The following is a 20,214-nucleotide window of genomic DNA, read 5'->3' as shown; positions in this document are numbered from 1 at the left end:
GGGACCCAAGAAGCCCATAACTTATACTGAGTCAGACCCATGGCCCGCATAACTCTTGCCTTACCTACCTCTCGGCTTGCAAAAGAGTAGCGGACAACGGACCCTGCAGTGCAGTCCACTTTTAAATTTTAATATTACAGGTTATTCTAGCCAAAAGTGACACCCCGTAAGATTGCAGCAAAATTAAGTTTTAGCAGCGGCTTCTCTACAGGAGCCCAGGTCCAGAATTCGGTCGCTTTTGAGAAACCTTCAGCTTCATTGGCTTGTAGGGAAACTTGATGGAATTTATAAACTGTTATTTAAAATATAATGAATGGATCATACTGGGGGGGGCGAGTTATGGAAGAGTAGGAGCTCGTCTTGGCTTCCGCCTTTTGGCGTGCGTTTGTTTTGGGTGGAGGGGTTGGATAGGGAAGTTGCCGCTGTCCCAATCATAGCTACAGCAAAATCCTAAAACAATTCATTGCTATCTGTAGGTAGCAAGGGAGGTTGGGGGAAGGCATATCGACCTCGGAAGTTCAAGCAGATGTGTCACTTTATATTCTTATCTCTAAGGGATCGAGGGGAGCAAGGTAGGCGGGGCTTGGGAAAGGCTCACGCGACCTCCGCTACTAAGATAGAGGGGTGGAGGGAGGGAGCGAACAGCTCCCTTGGTCACGTGCTCGGTTGGCGCCGGAGGGCGCGAAATCTGCGAAGAACGCAGCCAGAGTCGAGGCAGGCGGGCCCTGCTCACGTGACGCCGTAAAGGCTCGCGCGCTTCTTTGAGGCAGGCGCGCGACGTTGGCTGGGGGGGCGGGGCTGAAGCGAGGCGCATGCGCGGCTGCCCCACTTTAAAGTGTGTGGGGAAGGAGCGGCGAGGAAACCCTGTGACGGAGCAATTAGGTCAACATTGCTGCTGTTACACAGTTTATAGATATAATTTTTTTTTAAAAAAATACAAAACTATATTATTAGGTGTAAAACTAATATTGCTCATATTCAGATATGAGCACACAGGTTTTATTTACGACGTCCTCTGTTGTTTTTTTTTAATAAATAAATAAATAAACAATAAACAAAATAAATAAATAATAACATTAAACGATACGCTAAATAAGCAACAACAGGAAGTTGCGTCGTGGGTCAAAGGGCCGCGGGAGGGAAGGGGCCGCGGGGGTTGGCCGAGGGAAGCGTTCACTTCCGGGGTCGGGGAGGTCGCGGCGGCGGCTGCGGGGCGCGAGCGTGCGAGGAGGCGCGAGAGGAGGCGGGGCTTGCGGAGGAGCCGCTTCCATGGCGCTGAGTCTGGACCGCGAGGCCTACTACCGCCGCGTCAAGCGCCTCTACAGCAACTGGCAGGTGAGGGCGGCGGGGGTGGGCCGGAGGGAGAGAGCGAGGGGGGCTGGAGGCTGGGCCGACTGAGGGACCCCCCTCCCCACCCACCACATACCTCGGGTGGGGTGGGGGAGATGAAAGGGGGACCGGACCCTCCCCTTGTGCCCCATGAACGCCAAGGAAGCAGGAGGGATGGATTCCTATCTTGCACGCGCTTTTAAGCTAAATAAATAAATAAAGGCGCCGGTATTCCACCTTTGCAAAAGTTCCAAGGTGCCCGGTAAAGAAAGGGGGCGGGGAGCGAGAAAAAGCTTAAAAATACATATTTGCATTTCCGTTCCCTTCCTTGCCCCGCTTCCTTGGCATCTCATGGTGTGTCCCCCTCCCTCCTTTCCTCTCTACGGTTTGTCAAATGCCATTTCTCTTTAATATTCCCTCACCAGTGGCTCCCCTCCCACCTCCGGTTTGGTCAGGGATAGTGAATGTAAGCATTAAAAAAAAAAAAAAAGGTTGAGGGCAGTACAGGTGTTGTAACGCTGTGCTTCTGCTCTGAACTCTCTGAACTCTCCTCCTTACAATAGCACAGTGCTTAGAAACGTTGCTTTTGTCCTAATGTGGCTGCTGTCTTTAACTGAGGGAGTGATTTGCCTAGAGACACTAGGTAGTGTCTATCTTACTAATAATCCTCTCACTGTTGCCATAATCCCGTTTTTTTAAAAAAAATCCACTTCTTTCTGCTCTGTTGTCACATTTTTGCATTTCTTTTGCAGTCTCCCCTCTCTATCATGTTAACATATCGAGTAATTATCTATATCCAATTTGTTTGTACATAATGTAAGATTTCTTGCTCTGCATTGTAAAAGCAGCTTCCATTGTAACTGATAATCCTGTATAGCAGGAGGAATGGAAACTTGTAGCCACCCAAATGTTGGTTCCTAGATCAGCCTCAACTAGTATGGCCAATAATCAAGGATGATGACAGTTGTTGTCCAACAGCATCTGAAGGGTTGCCACTTTCCCATCCCAATGTATGGCTTTAGTTGAATGTGCAATGATCTTACTCAGATTTATGTGCTTGGCAAACCAAATTAAAAAAAAGTTAGAAAGGGGGCAGCTGTCCAAAGGGAGAAAAAACTGGCAATCCCATCTGTCATTGCACCAAATATATATTGACTATGTGCAATTTTGGCTTTAGGTGGCATTTCCAGATCATAACTCCCCCCACCCCCGTGCTTGTGCATAATGTGAGGGCTTACTATACACGTTTTGCTACTTTTCCAATATGCCATTCTATTGCTGTGTTGCCTGTTAACTCACCATGTGATTGTGTCCTTGTATATGACCGTGCAGATTGCAGCTGTTGTTTTGCTCATTGCCTTCTGCTATCCTGATTGTGAGTGTGGTTGGGCAGTGCATGTTAATGGGCCGCTAATCAGCATTAAGCGACTCTATTGAAAATACATTAGTTGCAGGAGGTAGCAGTGTGCGTTGTCTAGCTCCATGTGACCAGCATGTAACTTGCACATCGTTTTTGTAACACTGGCAGAAGATACCAAGCTAGTGTTGGAGAATCTCTTGCAGCTGTTCTGGGCAAAAATGCAAGAGTGACCAGGGTGGAGATGCTGCATTTGGACGCAGAACTTGCAAAGATAACAGTGTTGAATTTCTTCCTATCCCCCAGTTCCTGTTATTTTACCACTCTCACCATCCTAAAATGAAAAGTAGGATTCGTTGCTTCCAGGACATATAAATGCCAAATGGGTCCATGTGGGTCAATTTATAGAGTCCCCCGGAAGAGCACTTCTAGGCTGTTTTGGATAAATTGCTTGTGCAGCAGGTGAAACCCAGTCACAGCGATTGGAAGCTTCACAGGAGAAACACCTTGCAAGCTATCATGTAGGACACAGGTAGCCAAAACATATGAGCCAGATTTCCTAGTATCCTCACTATTTGTATGCTGTCTTTCCCAAAAATTGTGCCCAAAGTAGCTTAGCAAGGAGAACAGCAATACACATCAAGATCAGTCATCACAAGAACAATTTCATAGTAACAGGAATAATATAACAATAGGATAATATCAAATGTAACAACAGTATGGTGTCAGGGCTGTTCTAGAAAGGCACAGCAAAATATAAGATTGTCCTCCCAACCTGCCATTCGGGCAACTCAGAAAAGTTGGTAGCAATAATCAATACTGGGACCAAGGCAGGGGTTAGTGAATAATAATAGGATACATTTGGGGAGAAAGGAGGAACTTTTGGAGGAATGGCAATAAGCAGCAGATCAAACAGTGGATGTGGCTTTCAGCTGTACAAAATTCTTTATATGTAGCTCTTATGCGTAGTTTGTTGGACTAGACTAGCCAAATTTGGTATGATGCCAAATTACAGAGAGTGATGGAATCTTTCCAGCTTAAGGGAGAAAGTCTTGACATAGAGCACTATTCCTGCTTGCCTGTTGACATGGAATTCTTTTATGAGCTGGGAGTAGTTGGACATTCCAGCTTTAGATTGCAGATTGTTTCCAGGGATGTTGATCCAAAAATACTAGTAGCAAGCTTCTCCATTCACTTCCTGTCTTCACCTCCCTCCTGGATGCTGTGTCCTATCTCTTCTATTTCTCCCACATTTGATAATACTCTGTGTCTTTTTGAGACAGCGTGTCTAGCTGTTGAAAGCTTTCCTTTTGGTGCCGGGACAAGGAAATTTGGTTCACAGTGCATTTCCTTACCTTTCCCAGAAGAACATTCAGGACCCAAACAGGAAAATTGTGTTACCCCTTATAACAACCCTTCTCAGCCTGGTTCCCTCCAGATGTTTGGAGGTTAGGCTCCCATTATCCTTGACCATTGAGCATGATGACTGAGGGTGATTGGAGTTGCTGTCTTAAGCATCTGGAGAGCAACAGGTTAGGGAACATTGTGTTATAATGCAATATTTAGTTATCATTGGTTCTCCCATTTCTGATGTGCATGCTCTTGCTTATGTGGCCAAAAAGAACTACCCACACACAAGTCTGAGGTTTGTGCTGGCTTGGGCAGCCCTAATGGTTTTCAGAAGTACGAAAAGTGGGGGCAGGGATAGGAGGAGGGGACAAGAGTGGCTGGAATCCTGAATGACAGCACTCAATACTACAATACTTTGTTGCAGGTACCATTCTCCGAGTTCAGGCGGTAGTCCTTCAGGAAGTGTTCTGCTGTGATAAGGCATACTGTTTATTTGGTGTAGCTGCTTTAAGAGATTCACATACTTAATGAAATGACAAAAGCAGAATTACTGGTGACATTTTTCCCAGAGTAGCTGTGGGGGTAGAAAAGGCTGTGCTGAAGAAGTAATGGTGTTTGGTGACTGTTGGGGGAAGGATCTAGGGAAATAACAAGGTGCTAAAGCTAGAAACTACTCCATTGTCAGAAGACAATGGTCAGCTGTTTCCCATTTTTCTTTCTTGTTTCTTCTTAGGAATTGTAATCTACTACTGTTGTTGGGAGGAGATCAGATCCTTCTCATGTGACAACAGCTGAGAGGCGAAATTCACTTGGGCTGGGTTTAATACAAATTCGCATGCACAGCACTATATGAGGCTTTGTTCTCTTGCAGAAAGGAGAAGACGAATATGCCACCATTGATGCTATTGTGGTCTCAGTTGGAGTAGATGAAGAGATTGTCTATGCCAAGTCCACTGCCTTGCAGGTGAGCGGGGGTGAGGCGTGCTCCTGCCTCAAAGTGATGTAACTATTAGGCAGAAAAGAAAATAGTATCTTTGCTCCTCTTGGAATCCCCTTTCCCTTGCAGACATGGCTGTTTGGCTACGAACTCACCGACACAATCATGGTTTTCTGCGAGGACAAGATCCTCTTCATGGCCAGCAAGAAGAAAGTGGAGTTTCTCAAGCAGATTGCAAACAGCAAGAGCAACGAAAGCACCAACGGGGTGCCGGCTATCACATTGCTTGTGCGGGAGAAGGTGAGTGGGCCTCTATTTAGCCCTGTCCAGCGTTGCAGGTAATATGGAAGGAGAGAGCTTTGGGGCTGAAACGTGTAGAAAATGCTAACACTACCCTGCTTCCTCTTTGTTCTCCCAACTCCAGAATGAAAGCAACAAGGGGAACTTTGACAAGATGATAGAAGCCCTAAAGGGCAGCAAGAACGGCAAACGCATTGGGATCTTTAGCAAGGACAAGTTCCCCGGAGACTTCATGAACAGCTGGAATGATGCTCTCAGCAAGGAAGGCTTTGAGAAGGTGAGGAGCACCAGCTCCGACGTGTGGGTTTAGGAAGGTGGGTTGAATTCTGCTCTTGCTGATCCTCCTCTGACCCTGGTGCAGGTGGACATCAGTGCAGTGGTGGCCTACACAATTGCCGTCAAAGAGGATGGGGAGCTCGCCCTGATGCGCAAAGCAGCCGCCATCACTTCAGAGGTCTTCACCAAGTTCTTGAAGGAGCGTGTCATGGAGATAGTAGATGCTGATGAGGTGAGGAAGGAGCCTGTCCGTGAGTTTGAAATCTTAGCTTGGGTGTAAGGAGAATGCTGTCTAGGCTGGCATTACATATAGGCCTTGAGTAAAATGGGGCAGGTGGGCTATTTTACCTAGGCTGGGGATGGGAAACCTGTGGCCATCCAGAGATTGTGAACTCCTCAGTTCCCACCAATCCCAGCCAGCATGATCAGGGGTGATAGGAGTTGTAGTCCAATAACGAATGAGGGGCTACCATGTCTGACTTTGGCCCATTTTCTCTCTTGGATCAGTGGATTTTCACAAGCAGTTTGGCCTCTGGCTACCAGGCCTATTTGCTGCTTTCCCCTGCTGCATACTGAGCAGTTTGACACCAACACATTCTCCCTGTCTCTCCTGGTCCATTTAAGATGGGACTCATTGATAGAATAGCAATGCTCCCTTGAGAGAAGAGAGAGGGTTGAGGTATACAGGCTGTGTATGCATACTCTCTTTTTGTCTTAATGATCAGTGGAAATACATCTTTAAGAGTCAGAGAAGAGAAGTCTGCTGTAGAAACCACATTGCTGTAGTGCCCTAGGCGCATGCTCTCTTCAGCAAAAAAATTGGAAAAACTGGCGTGTTGGTCTTGCGATGGCTGTGTATGTGTGTCAACCCTCTGGGATTATAATTCTCCTTTAGGCACTTGAGCCCCTACCCCCACCCCCAAAAAATCCTTGAGTCTCTACTGACCTCTGAATCCTCTCTATCCTCCGGCAGAAAGTGCGGCACAGCAAGTTGGCAGAGTCTGTAGAGAAGGCCATCGAGGAGAAAAAATACCTGTCCGGAGCTGATCCCTCCACTGTGGAAATGTGCTACCCTCCCATTATCCAGAGTGGAGGAAATTACAACCTCAAGTTTAGCGTTGTCAGGTAGGCAAATCTCCATGGGGGTAGTGCAAACTGTTTTCAGATCGCCAAGGAAACGTGTTTCCCGGTTTGTAATTCATGCACTTCCTGAATGAGCGGGCACTCTTAGTTGGTTAGCAATGGTTTGATTTTATTGTACTGGTTTCTATTCAAATGCAGCCTACTTAGGATTGTATCCTAAAACCTCTGGTCATGCAGCCTCCTTTCCTTTGGCGTTTTTATGATAATATATATTAAGAAACAGGACAGTAGAGAATGCTGAAACTTAATAGATTCCAGTTTGCCACTCTTCTATATCTCTTTCAGTACATTTTTATCCCATCATCCTCCAGGAAGCTCAGAGCAGCATATGTGGATCTTTTTTCCTAATTAAATAAAGGATGAGATTTGTTGGAGGCAAAAGTTCTGCATGGGAGTGCCAATTGTTTGTGTTTGAAGCTGCCTGTGTGTGGCTTGCCAGTTGGCCTCTCCATATAGCTATCTGCTCTTTGTCCCCAGTGAGAAGGGCTACATGCATTTTGGTACCGTCACTTGTGCCATGGGCATCCGCTACAAATCCTACTGCTCCAATCTGGTACGCACGCTCATGGTTGACCCGCCCCAGGACACCCAGGACAACTACACCTTCCTGCTGCAGTTGCAGGAGGAGATGCTCAAAGAACTGCGGCATGGTGAGTGGCAGAAATGGGGTGCTTGGGCGTGAAGGGATGTGGGTGGCACTGTGGTCTAAACCACTGAGCCTCTTGGGCTTGCCGATAAGAAGGTTGGTGCTTCGAATCCCCAAGAAGGAGTGAGCTCCTGTTGCTCTGTCCCAGCTTGTGCATGTCAGTTTGAAAGCATGTCAGTCCAAGTAGATAAACAGGTACTGCTGCAGCGGGAAGGTAGAAGTAAACTGTGTTTCCATGTGCTCTGGTTTCCATCACTGTGTTCCATTGTGCCAGAAGTGGTTTAGTCATGCTGGCCACATGAACCAAAAGCTGTCTGTGGACAAACGCTGGCTCCCTCGGCCTGAAAGCGAGATGAGCGCCACAACCCCATAGTTGCCTTTGACTAGACTTAACCAACCAGGGGTCCTTTACCTTTTTACTGTTTGGGAGTGATGGTTGGAGTAGGCTGGGGCAGGGCAGGGGGCAAAACCTGTTGAAGCATTTATTTTTCAAGTAGGACCCAGCTTGCTCTTTCCCTCCTTAACTTCCTCCTCCCTCTCTGCTTATCCTAGGTGTAAAGCTGTGTGAGGTCTACGCTGCTGTCATGGATATGGTGAAGAAGCAAAAGCCAGAGCTCTTGAGCAAAATCACCAAGAACTTGGGGTAAAAAAAGGCTCTCCGTTGGAACAGAGGCATCCTTCCTGCCAGTTTACAGGCTCATGAGTGGTTTGGTTGGAGGGTTCAGTGTTTTCCCTGCTCTTCTTTCCCAGGTTTGCCATGGGCATCGAGTTCAGAGAGAGTTCGCTCGTGATCAATAGCAAAAACCAGTATCGGCTCAAAAAAGGTGAGAACGTCCCTCCTCCCGACTTAAAAAGAAAGGATTGTAGAGCAGGAACACAGCGGCAAGGATATCCTGCTTAATTAGTTCATTCGTATAGATACCACCCAAAGTTCATTTACATTTTGGAAGTGAGTAGCTCAGTTCTGCTCGTGAAAAGATTTGCGGAGGCTCGCTCTCCTCTGAAGCTGTGTTCTGTCTGATGCAGGAATGGTTTTCAGCCTCAACGTAGGGTTCTCAGACCTCACCAACAAAGAAGGAAAGAAGCCGGAGGAGAAAACGTACGCATTGTTCATCGGGGACACGGTGCTGGTGGAAGAGGTACGAGGGGCACGAAGAAGGATGGGTAGGTGGGAAGAATGTGAGTCATGGTGGAGAGACCACAGTGGACAAGAGGGAGCAAGACCTTCAGAAAGTGTGACGTCTCATCCAGGGAGAAGATGCCTCCTACATTCAGTTCTGTTTCTGCCTTTGAAAAGAAGGCTTTGTCTCTGCAATGCTCTCAGTAGGCCTGCACTATGAGAGCATTATCAGCAACCCCACCCAACCCCCTTTCTGTTCATTCTTCTCCCAGACTTTGCTCTTTCCCAGTTCCCTGCACTCTTACTTAGCTGAGAAAGGAAGTTGCATAGGGGCTGGGCACACCTTTCTCAGCTACAAACAAAGAGTCCATGGAGTCCTACCAGACATACATAGCTTGGGACATCCCATCTCATTTGCCCCCTGTTCATTCCCAGAGTTCCAGCTGACTTGCTCTGTTTCTCCTTGCACTCTGCGCCCCATCTGCAGGTGACCAATATTTAGACCTTAAGCCCCTGAGTACACCTCCCTCACCTAAACTTCCAGGATGGCGGGGAGCTCTATGCTCACATCGTCTGTGATGATACTGTTGTTGTTCCTCCTCCAGGATGGTCCAGCTACTCTCCTGACTTCTGTCAAGAAGAAGGTCAAGAATGTCAGTATTTTGCTCAAGGTAAGTCCTGGGGCAAGTCTTAGGCACTTGACGTGTGCTTTTCTCTGTGGTATGGTCAGGAAAAAGCATGATACTTTTGAAAAACTTGTGATGAGAGCAGGAGCAGAGTTGTTACCTATTGGTATTTTGAAGTCCTGATAAGTTCTCTTAAGCTTCTAACCCTCATTGTTGAGGACGTGGTTTTGTTTTGAGCATGAAAATAACATGTAGGCAATTTAGAACAAAAAGAGGTGTCCAGTGTTGTAATTTCTTCTTGTTTTTAACTGCTAAATAAAACATTTTGAAGGAAATTTATGAACAAGGATATTGTGGATTAAGTTTGGGAACGAAAGCCTAGCTTGAGGAAGGCAAAACAAGTGTATGTGTTTATGTGGGTATAGTTTCTAAGTTCTGCTTTTTTATTCTAGAAAGAGGATGAAGAGGAGGAGGAGGAAGAAGACGATACGGAAGGAATACTGCTTGGCCGTGGTTCCAGGGCAGCTCTGCTGCCAGAAAGAACTCGGGTATAGAAGGCTTGAGTGGATGGGTGGGGGTGGGGTTAAGTATTCAAGGGCTGAGAAAAGGTCTTCAGGGTGCCTCAAAGAGGGAAGCTGCCTGTCTTCAGCTTGAAGAGGGGGGTGTCTGGCAAATGGTATGTGGGCAAATAATAGACTTGCTGTCTTCCTTCCTCCGATCCAGAATGAACTGACAGCTGAGGAGAAGCGCCGGGCGCACCAGAAGGAGCTGGCTGCCCAGCTAAACGAAGAAGCCCGGAGGAGGCTGACGGAACAAAAGGGGGAGCAGCAGATCCAGAAGTGAGTAGAACCGATGCGGGCTTCCGTTGCTTGTAAAGTGGGTACCTTCTGGCAAGGTCAGGAGTAGCTGCCTAGAAGCCCCCGCTGCTTGGGTCAGGTTTCTTCACCTTTCTGGTCCCTTGCAGGGCTCGTAAGTCAAACGTCTCCTACAAAAACCCGTCTCTGATGCCAAAGGAGCCTCACATCCGGGAGATGAAGATCTACATTGACAAGAAGTACGAGACGGTCATCATGCCTGTCTTTGGCATCGCCACCCCTTTCCACATTGCCACCATCAAGGTACGGCAGCTGCAGCAACTGGGGGCCTCGATGCCTGCTGTGTCTTGGGATAAATGCCGGTCGCCAGCTCAGCAGTTGAGTTGGCTGACGAAATGGCCTTGAAATGGGGATTAGCAGCCAACAGAACCTTCCCCAAAGAAAATGCACTGGCACTCTTCTTCGCAAAGTTGTCGTCACAACTCTGATTTGTGTGTAGAAAAGGCGCTCGGGGCAGGGACAGGAGTGGGCTTTGCATGCCGGGGGTATATATATGTGAAAGGTGATTCTCAAATCAATAAACAATTAAACCCTCTCCCCTTCCTTACAGAACATCAGTATGTCAGTGGAGGGCGACTACACCTACCTGAGAATCAACTTCTACTGCCCGGGCAGTGCTTTGGGTCGCAACGAAGGCAACATCTTCCCCAACCCAGAAGCCACCTTTGTGAAAGAAATGTGAGTTGCTCTTGCATAGTCTGCACCAACCGCAGGGTCTAGTCAAGAAGCCTCATTGACCTGCGAGCCCCGCACCTCTTTACGAGTCACCTCTTGCATTTTTGCGGGGCTTGAGATTTGGTGTCTGTGTGTCTTGCTCTGCAGACTCATTACTGTGAGTCTTGGGAGCATGCCCAGTGGCTCATCCCATTCATGCAATGGAGGTCAATGGCCTTCCTTTTCCTTTAGCTTTGCCTCATGAGCATGTTGCATTTCAGCTGTCAGAGCGCCAGATTTGCCTACACAAGGTCCCAGGCTTGATCCTGGTATATCTAGGTAGGGTCTGAAACGGCTGCTTGTCAGTGAGCTAGGTGGGCCTGTGGTCTAATTCTGTATAAGGCTGCCTCCTAAGCCGCTTCTAAAAGGCCTCAGTAGAGTTTTGTATTTTTCAGTCCCGTCGTTCTTTCTGCCCTTCCAGTAGCAGGTTCTGGGTGAGTCTTCTCAAAGCTCCCCCTCTATCCAAAAGGAACTGGGCCCGCGTGTTGTAGCCACACAACGCTGCTTTTCTTCCCCCTCCCAGAACATATCGGGCATCCAATATAAAAACACCTGGGGAGCAGATGGTGCCAGCTCTCAACCTCCAGAACGCCTTCCGCATCATCAAGGAGGTTCAGAAGCGCTACAAAACCCGTGAGGCTGAGGAGAAGGAGAAGGAGGTGAGGCCCAGAGGAACTTCCTTGCACACCTTTGCGAAGAATTGTTGAGAAACTGCAGCAACGGAAAGGACCCCTTGGGTTGGGGAGATGGCTCTTGGGAGGGTGAGGGTGGAGTTGGTGGAGCTATGTGGGAATTCCACCCTGACATGGCTGTTCGCTTTCTGTTTCCCCAGGGAATTGTCAAGCAAGACTCTCTAGTGATCAACCTAAACCGCAGCAATCCCAAGCTGAAGGACCTTTACATCCGCCCCAACATCGCCCAGAAAAGGATGCAGGGGTCTCTGGAGGCCCACGTAAATGGTACAGAAGTCTGTGGGATGCCTAGAACTGCCTTTTGGAGGCAGACAAGTGTTCATACCCTTGAGGCCAGGAGGAGTTCATTGAGAGGACCTCTTTCGTAAGGGATTTTGGCCAAACTCTCATAAATGATCCCATACCTAGGTTCATTCCAGCTCTACCCATCGGCTTCTTTCTCATCCTCTTGTGCTGGGGGTGGGCGGGCAGTAACTAGCACCCACCGTGCCAGCAACTCCGGCTCAACCATCAGCTGGGAGCAGGCGGCTTTCTTCTCTGACACGCCTTCTTTGCAGGTTTCCGCTTCACCTCGGTGCGTGGGGACAAAGTGGACATTCTGTACAACAACATCAAGCATGCCGTGTTTCAGCCCTGCGATGGGGAGATGATCATCGTTCTACACTTTCACCTCAAGGTAGCTATCCAGCTTAAAAGGGACACGGGTGGTGCTGTGGTCTAAACCACAGAGCCTCTTGGGCTCACCGATCAGAAGGTCGGCAGTTCGAATCCCCGCAACGGGGTGAGCTCCCGTTACTCTGTCCCAGCTCGTGCCAACCTAACAGTTCAAAAGCACGCCACTGCAAGTAGATAAATAGGCACTGCTGCAGCGGGGAGGTAAACAGCGTTTCTGTGCACTCTGGTTTCTGTCATGGTGTCCCGTTGCGCCAGAAGCAGTTTAGTCCTGCTGGCCACATGACCCAGAAAGGTGTCTGTGGACAAACGCCGGCTCCCTTGGCCTGAAAGCGAGATGAGCGCCGCAACCCCATAGTCGCCTTTGACTGGACTTAACCGTCCAGGGGTCCTTTGCCTTTACCTGCTATCCAGCTTAAGTTAAGAGGACTTACGAGCTGGTATTATACTAGGCTGTTTTATGGCCCCAATGGAACATCCCCCATCAGTGTCTTACTCAAAGCAAAGGTGCAGGGCCCCTTCCTTGCTCCCAGAATTTGGATTCACTGCAGAATTGCTTTCCCCCAGAAAACCTGGGTCCTTGTAAAAAGAAGCTTGGAAATAAGCTTGTAGTAGGTGTTGCTTGCTTTGATGAAGTCATAGCTAATTAAAACTTTTGATATTTGGGATGGGGGTGTAAGAAGAAAGAGAGAAGAGCAACTGCTTCTGACATAGCTCAGTCGGTAGAGCATGAGACTCTCAGGGTCGTGGGTTCAAGCCCTGTGTTGGACAAAAAACTCCGGCATTGCAGGTGTTTGGACTTAGATGACCTTTGTGGTCCCTTTCAACTCTGCAATTCTTTAATTTTCTGGTTTTCAAAATTCTTCCCCCCAAGTCAGTATAAGCATAATAAAGTGTGTAAAATAACTGCCCCAGAAGTGCAAACATCCCTTATGCTGGCCTTAGCTTTTAATTGGTGTAAAACCTATGTGGCTCAAGCAACAGCATTTTGCTTATTTGCTGGTAGTGCGCACAAATGTGCCGGCCCTGCTTAACTCCCTTCTTTCCCCCTGCACCCCAGAACGCCATCATGTTTGGCAAGAAGCGCCACACCGATGTGCAGTTTTATACGGAGGTGGGCGAAATCACCACCGACCTGGGCAAGCACCAGCACATGCACGACCGCGACGACCTCTACGCCGAGCAGGTGAGAGAGGGGGCTGCTTGTGGCCCTGTCCTGGGGAAGGGGAGAGCAGGGGCAGAAATCAGATCCTGGCAGAGCTAACTCTGGGCTGCGTGGCCGATCCCGATTGATCCTGTTTGGCACAGATGGAGCGCGAGATGAGACACAAGCTGAAAACGGCATTCAAGAATTTCATTGAGAAGGTGGAGTCTCTGACCAAGGAGGAACTGGAATTTGAGGTGCCCTTCCGGGAGCTGGGGTAAGGACCCCTGTGACAGGGCAACTTCTGTTTTGCAGGGCACGTATAGTTTGAGCTGAACTTCCAGGATTCTTCTGAGTAGGAGAGGGGATGGCTGGGACTATAGAGTGCATGCATGTACACAGTCTATTTCCACCCTACCTTTTGCCTCAGGGAACCAGGAAAGCACCATTTGACTAGTACAGGGGTCTGCAACCCGCGGCTCCGGAGCCGCATGTGGCTCTTTTACACCTTTGCCGCGGCTCCAGGACGGATACTAGCGAGGGGAGGAGGCGCATTGTGCGCCCCGACACTCCCCACTGTGGCGGGCGCTGTACTGGCTGTGACGTCGCATGGGGGCGGTGCGTGCGTTAGTCACGCACCGTCCCGACGTCACCTTCCCGCCCGCCCGCTACATTGTAAGGGGCATGTACACTGGTCACTGCATTGAAAGGGGGCATGTACGCTGGTCACTGTTTTGAAGGGGAGTGAAGAACACACACACAAAAAAAGGTAACTTGTTAATTTAACGTTTATTTCTATGAGGAGGAGTAATTCTGAGGGGTCAAACAAAGAAATAATAAAAAAGTGACAAAAAAGTTATTTTTATAATGACGAGTTTTGCGGCTCCCAGTTTTGTTTTTCTTCGGAAACGGGTCCAAGTGGCTCTTTTTGTCTTAAAGGTTGCAGACCCCTGGACTAGTAGTAGGAACTAGTGGTGGCGGGGAGGAAATGCACCACATTTGTGAAATTTCCTAACTTCTAAATCATGCAGCAGAAGCTGCTGGGGGCGTATTTTTCCCCGAGGAACTCCACGCCCTCATTATATTCTGTCTTCGCAGACACTCAAGGCCTTACTTGAACGGGCGGTTTGGTTGCAAACGTTGAGATAATTGGCTGTTTCTCCTGCACTAGCTGCTTCACACTCTTCTTCTTCTCTCTCCCCCAATCCCCAATTTGTCACGGCAGGTTCAACGGCGCCCCCTACAGAAGCACCTGCCTGCTCCAGCCAACCAGCAGCGCCCTGGTGAATTGCACTGAGTGGGTGAGTGTGAGCTTGTGTTTGACTGGGGAGAGCACAAGTTGAACACCTGTTGGAGGAATATTCTCAGCGTTCTCTCGACCACAGAGACCTTTTAAAATGAAAACTCTTAATTATCAGAAATTGGCATGATTTTGACCCTCTTGCATGAGACTGAAATGGATCTAGGAAATCAAAATTGTTTCAGGCTTAGTTGTTTTTCATTTTTGTTGTCCAGGCATTTGGGTAGTACCTATGACTGGGTGTTTGTATTCTGACTTTTTAAAAACAGGCTTAGATACCTTTATCATTTTAACTTTGGTTGTAAGTCACTTTGGGGCTTTTCATAGTGGGAAGCAATATATAAATGTAATAAACTTATGAAGAAACCATGAGCCTTAAAATTGGTCTTCGTTGGAGGGTATGTTGGCCTACTAACAAAAGTCCGGAAAGGAGATCCCTCTTTTACGCAGACATTATTTTGTGCTCTCAGTACAATGGTACCTCTAGCTGCACACACCTCTGGATACGTATCCTTCGGGCTACGCACGTGGCAAACCCGGAAGTAACGGAAAGGTTTCCGCTACACGCGCATGCGCAAAACAGGCACCTCTGGATGTGAATGTTTCAGGGTAAGAACGGACCCCCGGAACAAATTAAATTCATATCCAGAGGTACCACTGTAGTGATATTTGCTTACTGTTCTTCACGGTCTGTTGGGATCAGAACAGCACTGGATGTTCAAGAACAGAAATTTGAGGTGCTTGTGGATGGAGCTGCCTCACCCCAGCCCACTTCTGCCACTCTGAATTATTTGGAGATTTTAGACAGCTAATACTTCCTCTCTGTTCTGCCTCCAGCCTCCATTTGTGGTGACACTGGATGAGGTGGAGCTGATACATTTTGAGCGTGTGCAGTTCCACCTGAAGAACTTTGACATGGTCATCGTCTACAAAGACTACAGCAAAAAGGTCACAATGATCAACGCCATTCCTGTGGCTTCACTCGACCCCATCAAGGAGTGGCTCAAGTGAGTGGCCCAGGGGGTAGGGTTAGGGGTTGGGAATGCTCTTGGATCACCCAGCAGGCAGCTGCTGGCAGCATTCCTCTGTTAAGTTATTGCTGGAAGGCCCCTCGGAATTGCCTTCTGCTCCCTCCTGTCTCATCACCCCCCAAAAAAGTGCTCAAAAGAGATAGTGCTAGCAGCTGCAGATTAGAACATGTCCATTTTTTACCTCTGCAAAAGTGGTTGGGTCAGAAGTCCTCTTTGAAGACTGCATTGCCTCTTCAAGCAATGCAGAATGGAACTGCAGCTATCCTCTTTCCCCCCCACTTGCCATAATTGAAAAGCTATGGGAGAATATTTACTCCACCCTCATATGAACTAGCTTTGGAAGCAAGTTAGTAGCTACAGGAGCAAGTTAGTGCTATTTTGAAAGGTGGATGTGAGCCCACCTTTCTGCTGACTCTGTGCATTCATCTCTTCCCTCCTTCTCCACCCACATCAGCTCTTGTGACATTAAGTACACAGAAGGAGTACAATCCCTTAACTGGACCAAAATCATGAAAACTATTGTGGACGACCCAGAAGGCTTCTTTGAGCAAGGGGGCTGGTCATTCCTCGAGCCCGAAGGAGAGGTATGTTGAACAGGCATGTAAAGGGGCAGCCGGAAAACAGGGAACAAGACCTCATCTTTAGCTGTTAGGTTGTTACCTTTTCTCGAAAGGCTGAATGGGTTTGTACAGGAGTTGGGGATTTTTGGAAATTCCTGCTCAGAAGCTGGTGCAACAGGAAATGAGTGTCGGGATAAAGAATCCTGTATTAGCCCAACTTTTGCATCCCCACAAAAAACAAAAGCAGCCATAATGCAGGGGAAGGACCGTAGCTCCATGGTATAACATCTGCTCTGCAGGCAGAAGGTCCCTGTTTTGATCTCTGGAATTTCCAGGTAGGGCTGAAACACCTCTGATACTGGGAGACCCACTGCCCGTCAGGGTGGACAGTGCTAAGTTGGATGGACCAACAAACTTGACTTCATATTCCTATCCAAAACTTTCTGTTAGCGGAATGGAACTCATGGAATTCCAGCAACGTAGTTAAGAGTCTTCATCCTTCTCCTGCAGGGAAGTGATGCTGAGGCCGGGGAGTCGGAATCCGAGATCGAGGACGAGACCTTCAACCCTTCTGAGGAAGAGTATGAAGATGAAGAGGAGGACAGCGATGAGGACTATTCTTCTGAGGCAGAGGACTCTGGTGAGGGGAAACAGCCAGCCACAGGCCCAATGAGAGCTGCCCTCGCTTCCCCTTGGGTCTTGGTTTTTCAGCACACCCAGTACACACACACACAAGCACCCTGTACTCAGGATGTTCCTGGGCTGTTTTCCTCCAGCACTTCGACTCCCTACCTGTGTGTGGATGCCCATTTCACTGTTCCTCTTGCTCTTTAAACACGTTCTGCTCAAGCACCCATATCCAGTAACCTTTTCTGCCCAGCCAGTTCTCCTGAGCCACATTGTGTGGGCCATCCTTCCTTTCCGAGGGAAGTCACTCATCTTTGCTTTCTTCATTTTTATAAAAGCAGTAGCATCACCATTTCCTTTTAAAACCTTGGGAGCTGGTCACTGATGGAGGACTGTGTGTGTATGTGTCCCACACACACCAGCATGACCAGAATAGAAACTTAGAGAAAGCTGCTTGGGTTGCGATCCAGTTGTGTGGCATAATATGTCCTAGATGCTGTTGCAGCATCAAAAAGGGCTCTGTGCCCTGCCTTGCCTGCCTCCCTTTCCCTGCATCATTCATGGTGTTGTAACATAACAAAAGTTTCACATTATTGCTCAGAAAGTTGACCTGGGGTGTCGTAGTGTGTGAAAACATTTTGATCAGCGATGTGCTGAAACAGGGGCACCGACTGCAGATCCAGCTTAAGAAATCTCTTGGGAGAGCTATTTAGTCCTTCCCTTGTGAAATGTCTTGAAATAGTAGCTCTGTTCTTTGACTCTTATGCAACATGTGCCAACACACACTAACTCCCAAAGTCTTTGGAAACTCATAGAACCGGAGCTGTTCTAAGGCTGCAAACATAACCACAGGTACACAGAGCAAATCCCATTGATCCCAGTGAGTCTTATATCTGAGTAAACAGGCATCCTACTGTAAATTAGTCGAACACTCATGCCTAACCTGGTACCCAAAGTCCCCGTTCATCTTTAAGTGGGAACTAAGTGACGCTAACTTGGTCTGTTTGCATCCTATTATCACTGGAGAACCTGAAATCAAAGACAGAGCCTGGCAAAACCTGGGGGACTGCAGGTTGCTCCTCTATCAGGGTCTCCATCGTCACCCCACTTCCTCCTTGGTTGCATGGCAACTAATTTTGAGCCTCTCCCACTTTCAGCAGATTACTCCAAGGAGTCCATGGGCAGCGAGGAGGAGAGCGGGAAAGATTGGGACGAGCTGGAGGAAGAAGCACGGAAAGGTGAGAGAACCGTTGCTCAGCCCAACTTGGTGCAGAGGCGGGCGGCTTCTGGGCTCGCTGCTTTGAGCGTTTGTAAGGCTGTTCGCAGGAGCAACAATGGGTCCCAAGGTAGGACCTGGAGGCGCATGAGGGCTGCTTCCTTGGTTCTGGCCAACGTCTGGATGGCTGCCTGCCTGAGAGGAATATGTATGCCACCTTTGGTTCCACAAAGGAAGAAACAAAAAGGCAGGATATATCCCCAGTTCGTGGGGAATCTGCCACAAGGGAGGCTGCTGTTGCACCCAGCACCTGAATGCAGGCTTCTCGACAGCACCTGCCTGGCCACTGCGACAGCAGGACACTGATATGGAATGGGCCTTTGACCTGATACGGCAAGGCTATTCTCTAGTTCTAAAAAATACTTTGGGGAGCTGTATCAAGAATTGGAAGCCAGTGCTTCTCTAGATGTGTTGGATTCCCACAGCCACAATGGCCAATGTTCAGGGCTGATGGGAGTTGTACTAGGGCTGTAAGGGTGTAATCCTCTAAAGGTCCAACTGCGCTGGCTGCCAGTTATTTTCCGGGCCCAATTCACAGTGCTGGTTTTGACCTATAAACACTTTAGGACTGCCTCTCTCCATATGAACCGACCCTGACCCCAAAATCATCCCCTGAAGCCCTTCTTCATGCGCCTCCTTCATGAAGGGTCCAGAGGATGGCAACACAAGAACAGGCCTTTTCTGCAACAGCTCCCCATTTGTGGAATGTTCTCCCCGGACAGATTCGCCTGGCACCTTTGCTATATACATTTAGGTGCCTGGTGAAAACGTTCCTCTTTAACCATGCCTTTGGCTGATTGACATCCAATGTGTTGTGGGGGTTATTGGTTTGTTGTTTTTACTGTGCATTTTGTGATTTTTTTTAATAAGTTGTGATCTTTGGATGAAGCGCAGCGTACAGATTCAATAAATTAGCAAAGGTGCTTAGCCTCGCACAGCATGTATCTCATAATATATGTGCCCAGCTGTGAGAAATAGCCATGAGTTGACTACAGGAATGTAGGTATCTTCTTTTCCCACCACCACTGAGTCCTGTCCTTTGCATCTCTCTGCAGCTGACCGTGAGAGCCGATATGAGGAGGAAGAGGAGCGAAGCCGCACCATCAGCCGGAAGAGGAAGGTCCCATCGTCATCGTCCCAGAGTTCGAGGCACCACCGCAGCTCCCACAGTCGCAGCCCCGGCCGAAGCTCGGGCCCCTCCAAGAAGAAGAGGAAGTAAACCACAAGCCCTTCTCACCTGCCAATCTTTAGGGGGTTTGGGCTTTCAAGGCCTCATCCAGCAGCCAACGTTTAGGGCACGAGGGGCGGCCAGCCAGCCCCTCCCCACAAACTTCTCCCCTCTTTCCCTCACGCACCCTCACCCTTTTTTTCTGTTTCTCTGGGGAGTATTTTGCTTTTGTTCCTTGAGTCTCTCTTTTTTCTCTCTGACCATTTGTACGGACCAATCAGCTGCGAGAGAATGCCAGGCCCTGCGGTTACGTCAGCCACAAACGCAAACTCTGCCGAGGAGGAAAGGGGGGGGGAGGCTCAGAAATCTGGTGTCTGTGATCTGCTGTTCCCACCTACCCTTTTCTGTCACCTAACCTTGGCCCGCTTACATCTCTTCCCCGACTCTCGGTGTCTTTGTTCTCGGACGGATTGGGGGCAGGGAGGCGCAGGTTGCCCTGAGATCTACTCCAGAACCAGAGCATGTACTTCAGCAAAATGAACTGTGCAACTTTTTGTGGCATTTTGTGCTGGGGCAAGGGTGGTTGCGTTCCATGTTTTTGAAGCAGACCCCCCCCCCCGGGTGGTAGAGGAATCCCACCTTGGAACAGTGACACAGAAGAGGGCAAGAGTTTTTGAGCAGGTGGGAGACCAGGGGAACGCAACTGAATGACAAGGGTTCTTGCTTTCTCTTCTCTTTTTTAAAAAAAGACAAAAACGTCAGGCACTGTCTGTATTTATCTGTTTCCTTGGCTGCAGAGTCTGGTCTCCAGTGAGCAAGTGTTTTAGGGACAAGGGGTAGGGGGTTGAATGCTTTGTCTGCCCTCTGCCTCCCTTCTCTCCTGTGGGGAAGGGGGGGGAGTCAATGATCCACCCATGGGAGGGCAGGGAAAGGCTTTTTCAAAATTCCTCTCTCCCCAACCCCCTCCATCCCGTAGCAGTTAGCACTCTCGGTATTTTTGACTTTGGGAAAAAACTGATCAATAAAAATGTTTTTTTAAGTATTTGGAAAGTTTATTTGTTGGCTTCATCC

At 48.5% G+C, this 20,214-nt stretch overlaps 1 protein-coding gene across 2 annotated transcripts; it reads left to right on the top strand.

Moving 5' to 3' along the window:
• Positions 1-1,190: 1,190 nt before the first annotated feature.
• Positions 1,191-20,185, top strand: SUPT16H (SPT16 homolog, facilitates chromatin remodeling subunit). 2 transcript variants are annotated; one of them, XM_081167767.1, is made up of 26 exons: positions 1,191-1,335; positions 4,908-5,000; positions 5,103-5,273; positions 5,398-5,550; positions 5,635-5,781; positions 6,523-6,674; positions 7,170-7,342; positions 7,891-7,981; positions 8,089-8,162; positions 8,365-8,477; positions 9,064-9,129; positions 9,537-9,632; positions 9,808-9,923; positions 10,049-10,202; positions 10,510-10,637; positions 11,197-11,332; positions 11,506-11,632; positions 11,923-12,041; positions 13,098-13,223; positions 13,346-13,458; positions 14,407-14,482; positions 15,319-15,488; positions 15,967-16,096; positions 16,583-16,712; positions 17,860-17,937; positions 19,031-20,185. In XM_081167767.1, exons 1-26 carry the CDS (start codon positions 1,270-1,272, stop codon positions 19,192-19,194), a joined length of 3,162 nt encoding a protein of 1,053 aa, XP_081023893.1. In that variant the 5' UTR covers positions 1,191-1,269; the 3' UTR covers positions 19,195-20,185. The 2 variants fall into 2 exon arrangements, with proteins under 2 accessions (XP_081023893.1, XP_081023892.1); XM_081167766.1 differs by having other exon boundaries at positions 17,857-17,937.
• Positions 20,186-20,214: the final 29 nt, after the last annotated feature.

This window comes from Podarcis bocagei, assembly GCF_964188305.1.
Source record: "Podarcis bocagei genome assembly, chromosome: 13".
NCBI lineage: Eukaryota > Metazoa > Chordata > Lepidosauria > Squamata > Lacertidae > Podarcis > Podarcis bocagei.
The sequence above is the reverse complement of the archived record's forward strand: the minus strand, read 5'-3'. Positions and strand labels throughout refer to the sequence as shown.

Coding starts and splice junctions, on each gene's coding strand:
- SUPT16H (XM_081167766.1), top strand. CDS start 1,270: ATGGCGCTGAGTCTGGACCGCGAGGCCTACTACCGCCGCGTCAAGCGC. Junction 1,336..4,907: donor GCCTCTACAGCAACTGGCAG/GTGAGGGCGGCG, acceptor GTTCTCTTGCAG/AAAGGAGAAGACGAATATGC. Junction 9,924..10,048: donor GGGGAGCAGCAGATCCAGAA/GTGAGTAGAACC, acceptor GGTCCCTTGCAG/GGCTCGTAAGTCAAACGTCT.